The 12,004-nt window shown below is 41.3% G+C and overlaps 1 protein-coding gene across 2 annotated transcripts in view; it reads right to left on the reverse strand.

The window, feature by feature from the left end:
• Positions 1-1,022: 1,022 nt before the first annotated feature.
• Positions 1,023-12,004, reverse strand: part of zgc:110410 (uncharacterized protein LOC553618 homolog) — a 42,307-nt gene continuing 31,325 nt past the window's right edge. For both annotated transcript variants that reach the window (XM_061914738.1, XM_061914739.1), the window contains exons 9-11: positions 8,955-9,044; positions 3,041-3,088; positions 1,023-2,520 (exon numbers count right to left, since the gene is read on the reverse strand). In XM_061914738.1, coding sequence (XP_061770722.1) covers positions 2,368-2,520; positions 3,041-3,088; positions 8,955-9,044 — 291 coding nt within the window. In that variant the 3' untranslated portion in view covers positions 1,023-2,367. The remainder of the gene's footprint in view (positions 2,521-3,040; positions 3,089-8,954; positions 9,045-12,004) is intronic.

The following is a 12,004-nucleotide window of genomic DNA, read 5'->3' on the forward strand; positions in this document are numbered from 1 at the left end:
TCCAGACTCGGGATCTTTCTGTGTGGAGTTTGCATGTCCTCCCCGGGAATGCGTGGGTTCCCTCCGGGTACTCCGGCTTCCTCCCACTTCCAAAGACATGCACCTGGGGATAGGTTGATTGGCAACACTAAATTGGCCCTAGTGTGTGAATGTGAGTGTGAATGTTGTCTGTCTTTCTGTGTTGGCCCTGCGATGAGGTGGCGACTTGTCCAGGGTGTACCCGCCTTCCGCCCGATTGTAGCTGAGATAGGCACCAGCGCCCCCCGCAACCCCAAAAGGGAATAAGCGGTAGAAAATGGTTGGATGGATGGTAGCCATCCACAAGCCTCTGGTTGAATTTTTGACCACTCAGCTTGACAAAATTGGTGCAGAACTTTCCTCCAGAAGGTCTTATCTTTGTCCATGTGATGTCAGATGAAGTAAAAATTGAGCTGTTTGGCCACAATACCCAGCAATATGTTTGGAGGAGAAAAGGTGAGGCATTTAATCGCGGGAACGCCACACCTACCGTCATGCATGTTGGTGGTAGTATTATGCTCTGGGCCTGTTTTTCTGTCAATGGAACTGGTGCTTTACAGAGAGTAAATGGGACAATGAAAAAGGAGGACAACCTAAAATTATCAGCCTGGAGGTTGGGTCTTGGGTGCAGTTGGGGGTTCCAACAGGACAATGACCCCAAACACATGTCAAAAGTGGTAAAGGAATGGCTAAATCAGGCTAGAATTAAGGTTTCAGAACGGCCTTCCCAAAGTCCTGACTTAAAAGTGTGGACAATGCTGAAGAAACAAGTCCATGTCAGGAAACCAACAAATTTAGCTGAACTGCACCAATTTTGCCAAGAGGGGTGGTCGAAAATACAACCAGAAGCTTGTGGATGGCTACTAGAAGTGCCTTATTGCAGTGAAACATGCCAGGGGACATCCATTCATCCATCCATCTTCACGGGGGCAGCAGCCTAAGCAGGGAATCCCAGACTTTCCTCTCCCCAGCCACTTTGTCCAGCTCTTACCGGGGGATCAAGGGACATGCAACCAAATATTATAGGCCTACTGAAATGAGATTTTCTGATTTAAACGGGGATAGCAGGTCCATTCTATGTGTCATACTTGATTGTTTTGCGATATTGCCATATTTTTGCTGAAAGGATTTAGTAGAGAACATCCACGATAAAGTTTGCAACTGTCAGTGCTAAGACGAAAGCCTTGCCTCTACCGGAATTCGCAGACGATGACGTTGCAAGTGTGGGGGCTCCTCACATACTCACATTGTTTATAATGGGAGCCTCCAACAAAAAGTGCTATTTGGACCGAGAAAAACGACAATTTCCCCATTAATTTGAGCAAGGATGAAAGATTCGTGTTTGAAGATATTGATAGCGACGAACTAGAAAAAAAAACGCAATTGGGACGGATTCTGATGTTTTTAGACACATTTAATAGGATAATTCTGGGAAATCCCTTATCTTTCTATTGTGTTGCTAGTGTTTTAGTGAGTTAAATAGTACCTGATAGTCGGAAGGGTGTGTCCACGGGTGTCTTGACGTGCAGTGTCTCAGGGGAGTCGACGGCAGCTATGGACGGCCCAAGCTCAACTTTTCTCCGGTAAGAACTGACTTTTTAACCACAATTTTCTCACCTAAACCTGCTGGTTGACATTCCGTCTTGATTCATGTTAGCTTGACCGCATTCTGATCCATAGTAAAGTTTCACCTCCAGGAATTTTAAACGGGGAATCACCGTGTGTTTGTGTGGCTAAAGGCTAAAGCTTCCCAACTCCATCTTTCTACTGTGACTTTTCCAATATTAATTGAACAAATTGCAAAGGATTCAGCAACACAGATCTCCAAAATACTGTGACGTCTTGCGTACACGTCATCATTAAACGAAGTTTCCAGGACGAAACTCCCGGGAAATTTAAAATTGCAATTTAGTAAACTAAAAAGGCCGTATTGGCATGTGTTGCAATGTTAATATTTCATCATTGATATATAAACTATCAGACTGCGTGGTCGGTAGTAGTGGGTTTCAGTAGGTCTTTAACATTGCTGTATGTAGACTTTTGACCCAGCAGATTTTGTAGACCCATAATAAATTCATTAATGAACCAAACTTCATGAACGTGAAAGTATGTGCTCTAATCACTCTATCACAAAAAAATAACAGTTGTAGAAATGACTGGAAACTCAAGACAGCCATGACATTATGTTCTTTACAAGTGTATGTACACTTTTGATCGCGACTGTATATATGCACGAAAAGTGTGACTGAACTTTTACATCCGGCACCCCATTATGTTGCACGCTGCGTTACAATTCAGAGAATGCTTCTTGCAAGACACGGCGTTTCAGCCCGTCGTGGAGGCTGAGGGTCAGCGACAGAGGTTGATGAGTTGTAGCAAGAGCAGGAACAAGGTAACAATGTCCAAGTAGAGGCTGAGGGCGGCGTAAACGTACTCCTCGGGAGAGACCTCGTATTTCCTGTGCTTGCCGCCCACGATGCGCTGGGTATCAAACACCAGGTACTGCAGAGATAGTGAGAGAGGAGATGCTTCAACGCGATGACAGCTTGTTTGTGTGATTAAAGAGACTTTGTCCCGGCAAGGGGAGACACATGGAAAGAAACTTAACAAGGCGGTAGTTGTCTGCTGCTCATAAATAATTCTGTAGACCCCAAATAAGCTGCGACTTGCTCCTGACGGCTTGTTTGGGCCCCGGGAGCGGTCCGACTGCTCCCATCTGTGACGGCGGGGGTCACCAACGTTTGTGGTTGGCGCCAAGGGCATGTAGGGAGGATGGTTGTGAAATTGAAGCCCCCCCGTTAAGAAGGAGTATGAGTGAAATAAAAGGGCACAAGGACATCAGAGTCTGTCTATTTGCGCTAACGACTCAGACGCTGGCGGTTTGCAGCTTAGCCCTGGGATCAAATCTTGCATCTCATTCACAGCGGTGACATTAAGCCCCCTTTGATGGTGATTTATTTCACTTGGAAAGGTCAGCGTTGGAGAGCTTATTTCATTCCTGACAGGTGTGGAGTGTACTCACCAGGGAAAACAACAAGGTGCCCAGGCAGGCGTAAGCAATGTACGCAAACTGTTGAAAGACAAAACATGGTAGAAATAAGTTTAGAAAGGTGTGAAATTACACAATTTTGCACTTGATTAAAAGGATTGATGTACGCCTCTCCATGTGTGCAGTTTAGGCTACATTCACACTGCAGGGTATGATGTTCCATTTTTTTTTGTTAAATCCGATCTTTTTAAGTCGTCCTTTACATTACCCCCCCCCCCAAAAATGCCCACCAAATATGACATCAAACACACAGCCCTTTGCTTAGGAATTAGACACAGCCCCGGTGTTCTGGAAACATTTGCTACCCATAAAAATCTGCCGCCTAACGCTACGGAGCATGCACACTCGTGCGCATCAAGGCTATGGGTTACCTCAAAGAAAATAATCATAGCAATTTAGGCAAAAAATTTAGTTTTTAGCAATTGTTTACACACCAGGAAACAAACCAAAACCAAAACAATATAAACCTTGATTATCTTTAAAATACATGGCTGGTTGTTCGTCTATACCAGGGGTCCCCAAACTTTTTGACTGGCATTGGGTGAAAAAAATACACACATATATATATATATATATATATATATATATATATATATATATATATATAGATATATATATATATATCTATATATATATATATATATATATGTGTGTATTTTTTTCACCCAACGTGATATATATATATGTATATATATATATATATATGTGTATTTTTTTCACCCAATGCCAGTCTATATATATATATATATATAAATATATATATATATATATATATATATATATATATATATATATATATATATATATATATATATATATATATATATATATATATATATATATATATATATTCTCCTGATGATTGAGGGAACCCCTCATGAAACAGTTCTGTGGAGATGAAGTAGTCTTGTGATTTTTCCCACACCTACATATTGCCCTCTACCACGGTATCGAGCATTATCCTCTGGATAATCCAATCAAGACATATATATATATATATATATATATATATATATATGTATATATATACATATATATATATATATGTATATATTAGGGGTGGGCAAATTAATGCGTTAATTATGAGTTAACTCATCAATCTATTAACGCCGACAATTATTTTAGCGCACATTTGCGTATGTTGTTTACATGCTTTTATTTTGTTAACGCCTTTTCTTAACAAGATGGCGTCGCCCGGCGTCGAGGGGCTCTTAGTAAAGATGGAACATTTGGCAAAAATACCGGACAATTCTGCAAATTTCATGGCTGGCTTACAGCGTGGTCACTCCGGGATCACTTACGACCGCCAGACAATTCTGGATGTGGATAGATTGGGCCGTTTTGGACTGAATGACGCGTGCTTGCTAGACCGGCTAGCTAGCATGGGAATACTTTGCCGGCTACATCCAGCGGCCTGTGAAGCAGCGGAGTATATGTGTTGTCCGTCTATTTATGAATAATGCAGACGAGGAGTGTTGGCTGAGTTCTTAACGTTTACTTTTGGAGCGTGCATATCACAACATACAAGATGCCGTCATGGCGACACAACCCATACCGGGCTACCGCGCATGCTCGTCACTCCTGTTGCATGCTGGGTAGGGTAGTTCTTTTTTCCCTGGCTCATAACATCACAATATAGTACCATGTATATGATGCGTTCAGTTTATCAAAGCACCAAGCAAACAATCGGAAAATTCCCATCATATCAATTCCTAGATATGGTCATAATTATTTTAAGTGCACTACGCAAAATAAACACAACATTATTAATATTGCCACTACGGATAATTTGATCAAAAATTCCCTAAAACAGCCCACTACCTATAATATAGGTTTTTTAAACATAAGATTTCTGATAAAAAAAATGTTTCTGCTGTTACCTCAGAAATTGCCTGTTCGGATGTTATGACTGTGGCTCAGTATGTAGATTATATTTATTTTCCATAACAAACAGGATAAATTATATACCCTGGCAGTGGTAGTAATAAGCTTAAATGTTTGTATTTACATTTTTTGAGTTGATTTTCATAAAATATGCTATTTAACTGCTACTGTTTAACAAGGACTGATTTAAATTGTGTTTGCACAACAAATGTTTTGGCGCTTTTGTTCATGTGGGAGAATATTCCAATAAAGGTGCACTACACACTACTTTTTAATTCATTATTGGGCTTTGCGTATACAATGCAGTTAATCGCGATTAATCAGAGAAATAGTGCGATTAACTTCGATTAAAATTTTTAATCGTTGCCCAGCCCTAATATATATATATCAGGGTTTCCCACACATTCATTTATTTGTGGCAGCCCGCCACAAAATAATTATGGCCGCCACATATAAAAATTAAAAATAAAACTTTTATATTTTTTAATTAACTTTTTTTAATTTTTTTTATTTTTTTAAACGCTTTTGACTCGCTCGACCGCTCATAAAAGCAATGGGACTCTGTCTGTGAATGGAGCTTGTAGTTACATATTATATAAATATGTAAATATTATATAAATATGTATATAAATATGTACATAAAGCGTTGTAATTATATTCCAACTCCGCGTTCTTCTTGGTCATCGCCACCGCTAAGGGAACTCTCCTGAAGGAATAAATGAAGCACTATCTCTATCTATCTATCCATCTATCTATCTATCTATCTATCTATCTATCTATCTATCTATCTATCTATCCATCTATCTATCTATCTATCAGAGATGTGCGGATAGGCAATTATATCATCCGCATCCGTATCACCAAAGTCGTCATCCACCCGCCGTCCACCCGAACCAACATTTTATCAGGACCGTACCCGCCCGCCAACCGCCCGCTAAAAAACATCAGAGATTGTCCGCCTTTACCACTCACAGAGCTATTTAAACCTGTTTCACAGAGTAAAGATGACAATTGGAGCCGCTAACGTTCCCACGATTATCCAATAGCGTTCATCCTGATGACAAGAATAAGGGAGTGCTGCGAAGCCATTTCCTTAGACACCTTCAACAACATGTACTAACCGATTGTTGGTCCGGCAATATGTTGTGTGCAGCTTCCGCAATTACACGTTCAAAATTGAAAGGCATACTGGGTGATACAGAGTACACTGATGGTTGTGATATAAACAACTTTAACACTTACTAATATGCGCCATGCTGTGAAGCCACACCCAAAAAGATTGACAAACATTTCGGGAGAACATCCTCACAGTAACACAACATAAACGCAACACGACAAATACCCATAATCCTTTGTATTCGTGACACGTCCCGAATATATTTTACACCCCTGCGCCCCCAACCAAGGCCACCTTACAGACGCACGGGGGAGGACTCGGGAATTGTCACGAATACAAAGGATTATGGGTATTTGTCGTGTTGCGTTTATGTTGTGTTACTGTGAGGATGTTCTCCCGAAATGTTTGTCAATCTTTTTGGGTGTGGCTTCACAGCATGGCGCATATTAGTAAGTGTTAAAGTTGTTTATATCACAACCATCAGTGTACTCTGTATCACCCAGTATGCCTTTCAATTTTGAACGTGTAATTGCGGAAGCTGCGCACAACATATTGCCGGACCAACAATCGGTTAGTACATGTTGTTGAAGGTGTCTAAGGAAATGGCTTCGCAGCACTCCCTTATTCTTGTCATCAGGATGAACGCTATTGGATAATCGTGGGATTGTCATGAATACAAAGGATTATGGGTATTTGTCGTGTTGCGTTTATGTTGTGTTACTGTGAGGATGTTCTCCCGAAATGTGTTTGTTGTTTTTGGTGTGGCTTCGCAGCGTGGCGCATATTCCTAAGAGTGTTAAAATTGTTTATATCACAACCATTAGTGTAGTCTGTGTCACCCAGTATGCCTTGCAGTCGTGTGCGTGTTGCCGCGGAAGCCACACACAACATGATGCTGGACTGACAAGTAGATCGTACATGCTGTAGTAGGCGACAAAGCCAATGGCTTCATAACACGCCCTAATACTTATCATCTGGGTGACTACCGGCAGTCATCCAGGAGAATAATATCGTCTCTTATTGTTTTCTTCGCTTAATGACACGGGTCTTAAATGGCTCTTTGAATGGCAAAGGATACCGATCACAGAACCATGTATATCAAATATTTCCGGATGGTTCAACCGCCACCCGCCCGAATCTAATTAAAATCTATTTTTTTGTCATGTCAACTGGCCGACCCGCGGTTTATCCGCAGACTCCACGGATGAGACCGCAAACTGCGCATCTCTACTATCTATCTATCTATCTATCTATCTATCTATCTATCTATCTATCTATCTATCTATCTATCTATCGATCTATGCTTAAAATTATCAAATTAGGTAACTATTAAATGTTATTATTAATGTTTATTAAATGTTATTATTAATGTCCTCATCACAACGTTACATATATACTTACATCATGTATATAAAACCTTATTGGAGGTGTTTGGATGTGTTTTTAAGGGCTTCATAGACATAATTGAACGGCTCCCATACGCTCCATTGTAAACTGACTTTTGATCGAATTTATTTAATATTTATAATGCATGAAAAAAAAATCTGTTGTAACATCTTTTATAATGATTGTGAATGACAGGCAAAATTTACAAAAAAGTGCAGTTCTCTTTCAAGTTTTTAACAATTAGAATATGCACCTTGTTGCATTTTTGAAGCAACACATTTAAAAAAAAACAAACGTCTCATTTATGGTAATTTCAAACAACAATCTGAAAATGGTTTCCGAAAAAATGCTAAAATCATGTTTTTGTTAAGATTAAACATGTTTTAATCAATTCTCGAAAATTATGAATCTCTTTAGAATCAGAATAAATAAAAATCACAGGTTTTATTGTGAATTGATTTACAATCCTAACATGTGGAAAGACATCTGCGTTGGATTTAAAAATATTGAAATGGAAAAAAAATAATTGAGCTACAGTGTGAACAGAGATTTATGAGTACTTGTCTATAATTTTTTATGCCACAAGGGAATCAATATATATTGTCTTCCTTTGACCCAGGGATTTTCAAACTGTGGTACGTGTACCACCAGTGGCATGCGGGCTCCATCTTGTGGTACCCCAAACATTTTGATTAATTATTTAAGTACTGTTTTATTTTCCCATAGACAATCACTGTTCAAACCGTGTGTAATGCTACGGTGTAAACCAGGGGTGTCAAACGTACGGCCAGAGGGCCTGATCAGGCCTGCGAACAGGTTTTATCCTTTATGAGTTTGCTAAGAATAAAAATGTACCTGAAATTTTTGAATGAAAGAAACTGCTGTTCTAAATGTGTCCACTGAATGTCACGATAGCAATTTTTTGTATCTTTGTAGATGATGCTACCTATGTACAAAATAAACCACATGATGTTAGTACATCAGTCAAGGGATATTATCAAACTATATAAATAGCATCCTGTAATTTTATTAATTTAATTACATTTTTTATCTTGATGGATGGAATATTAACACTGATGAGTTGACTAATGAACATTATAACATAATTTATTCAGAAAATATAAATAACGACAAATAAATGATTAACCGCAACGTGTATGTGTAAAGAAAACCCCAACAACATTATGATTTGGACATTTGTGCTTGTTCCATTTTCTAACAAAGAAAACAATTTGCAGTTATTTTTACTTACTAAAATTGTGCCGTGATTTTACCAGTCTGGCACAATTGGGAGTAGATTTTTCTCTATGTGGCCCCTGATCTAAAATGAGTTTGACACCCCTGGTGTAAAGAAATATTCAGTATACTTGTTTCTGCCTTTTTTTTTAAAATGAATACTAAGGCCTACTACGCTACTTTATTTTGATGTGGGTCATTATGGTGGTGCTTGTTTTCTGAAGTGGTACTTGGTGAACAAAGTTTGAGAGTCTTCTTGTTTACCTGCGATCGGAGGATGGCACAGAGCAGTGCAAACGAAAGCAGAGTCCATGCAAACACCCACAGGCTCCCACTCGCCATGGTGAAGTCCCACTGGTGTCAAAGAGGAGAGAGACCGAGAGGATGTGAGCAGCCTGGAAAAGGCTGTAGCCGGAACATCTTTCATTTATGCTCATCATCGCTATAAAGGCCACTCAAGGTCTTCCAACGTTGCAGCTGGGCTGTGAGGCGTCCCAGATTACTGAGTGATGAAGACACATCGCAGTTCAACGCGTGAATATACTAACGATTATGGCTGTAATGATCCTGGATAATTAATCAACCAGATGCACGGCTGGCATGGAAGGAAGGGAGGCGGTGTTTTGGCCTGCATGCCCTTTTCAGGCAGACATAAAGCGATGGCTGTTACCAAATAAAAAATCACTATCATGATTACCTGGCCTGCAAACCGCAAGATTGATATTAAGCCGACAACTTACAAAAAAACATGAATCACTCTAATAAAGCTACTCTTTATTGTTGAGTTGTGTGATGTATTGGCTCTATAAACCTTGGATGAACAGTAAGGAGTATTCACGAAACATACAATACAATAGATATACTCCTTCAGATGTAATAAGTGACAAGGCATCCTTAAAAACTACAAACCGCGACTAAAAGTAAATGAACAATCACTTCCAGACTTCGTTTCCATTTTGCCCACATCTGTTTCACTGTTTGACGGCCGCTATGCGAGCGGCTCATTGAAGGAACATTCATTGTCATCAGGAGACACTTTCTCAATAGGACGTTTGCTCGTAAAATATCGCACATTGTAATGAGACTTTTTAAAATGTCACTCAAACCTATGTTGGCGTGAAATTGAAAATGATTAATACAAAGTCAAACATTATTTCGTTTCAGCTTCTGAATGGAGTCCTCTGCTTTACATACTGCAGTAGCGTTAACTACTTACCCTTACACTGAACAAGAACTGGGCTTATTTTCATTCTCAGTATATGAAACTTTTAAGGCAAATTTTATGGACTAGAATATAGACATGGCCATATTTAGTCATCTGGGGGTCCAAAACAAACCTAGTTGTTGGGGTCCTCCACCTTCTGAAAACGTGCACGCTGCACGTTAAAGCTTGGCGAGGGATCCCAATGCTTTTAAAGTAAAAGTTAAAAGTACCAATGATAGTCTCACACACTCTAGGTGTGGTGAAATGAGCCTCTGAATTTGACTCATCCCATTGTTCCATCCCCTGGGAGTTTAGGGGAGCAATGAGCAGCAGCGGTGGCCGCGCTCGGGAATCATTTTGGTGATTTAACCCCCAATTCCAACCCTTGATGCTGAGTGTCAAGCAAGGAGGTAATTTAATGTAATTAATAAGAAGTTAGGAGCACAACTTGAGTAAAGTGTACAACTCGGGATGGGAATCAAAAACCGTTTGTTGTTTGGAATCGCTTGCCATTTTGTTAACCGATCCCGTAAACGGTTCTTCCGGGCGACGATGACCATCAGACAGGAACATGGCTGCAGCCGGTGACATCTAATGGACAAAGATAAGACCTTCTGAAGGAAAGTTCTGTGGTCATATGAAACAAAAATTGAGCTGTATGGTCACAATATGTTCGGAGGAGAAAAGGTGAGGCCTTTAATCCCTGGAACACCATTCATACCGTCAAGCATGGTAGTGGTTGTATTATGCTCTGGGCCTGTTTTGCTGCTAATAGAACTGGTGCTTTACAGAAAGTAAATGGGACAATGAAAAAGCATCCAGAGCCTTAAGGAACTCCAGGCGGATCTCATCCATCCCCGGGGCTTTGCCACCGAGGAGCTTTTTAACTACCTCATCAACCTCAACCCCAGAAACAGAAGAGCCCACCACAGGTCCCCCAGGAACTGCTTCCTTTTAGGAAGACGTGTTGGTGGGATTTAGGAGGCCTTCAAAGTATTCCCTCCACCGATCCACAACATTCACAGTCGAGGTCAGCAGAACACCATCATCACCATACACGGTGTTGACAGTGTACTATTTCCCCTTCCTGAGGCGGCGGATGGTGGTCCAGAATCGCTTCGAAGCCGCCCCGATGTCGTTTTCAATGGCTTCCCCGAACTCCTCCCATGTCCGAGTTTTTGCCTCCGCGACCGCTGAAGCCGCCCACCGCTTGACCTGTCGGTACATGTCCGCTGCCTCCGGAGTCTTATGAGCCAAAAGAACCCGATACGACTCTTTCTTCAGCTTGACAGCATCTCTCACCACCCGTGTCAACCAACGGGTTCTAGGATTACCGCCACGACAGGCACCAACTACCTTGCGGCCACAGGTCCGATCAGCTGCCTCGACAATAGAGGTGCGGAACATGGTCCACTCGGACTCAGTTACCAGCACCTCCCTCGTGACATGTCCAAAGTTCTTCCGGAGGTGGGAATTGAAACTCTCTCTGACAGGAGACTCTGCCAGACATTCCTAGCAGACCCTCACAATGCGTTTGGGCCTGCCAGGTCTGTCCTGCATCCTCCCCCTTCATCGTAGCCAACTCACCACCAGGTGGTGATCGGTAAAAAGCTCCGCCCCTCTCTTCACCCGAGTGTCCAAAACTTAAAGCATCAAAGCCGATGACACAACTACAAAGTCGATCATGGAACTGCGGCTCAGGGTGTCCTAGTGCCAAGTGCACATATGGACACCTCTATGTTTGAACATGGTGTTTGTTATGGACAATCTGTGACGAGGACAAAAGTCCAAAAAAAAAAACACCACTCAAGTTCAGATCCGGCCGGCCATTCTTCCCAATCACGCCTCTCTAGGTTTCACTGCCGTTGCCAACATGAGCATTAAAGTCTCCCAGTAGGACAAAGGGAATCCCCCGGTGGAGCACTTTCCAGTACTCCCTCGAATGTATCCAAAAAGGGTGGGTACTCTGAACTGCTGTTTGGTGCGTAGTTACAAACAAAAGTCAGGACCCGTCCCCCCCACCCGAAGGCGGAGGGAAGCAACCCTCTCGTCCACTGGGCTTTGAGCCGGGGGAAAACAAGAATTGCCACCACAGCCTGTCGCCTCTCAC

This window comes from Nerophis ophidion, linkage group LG11 (genome assembly GCF_033978795.1).
Source record: "Nerophis ophidion isolate RoL-2023_Sa linkage group LG11, RoL_Noph_v1.0, whole genome shotgun sequence".
NCBI lineage: Eukaryota > Metazoa > Chordata > Actinopteri > Syngnathiformes > Syngnathidae > Nerophis > Nerophis ophidion.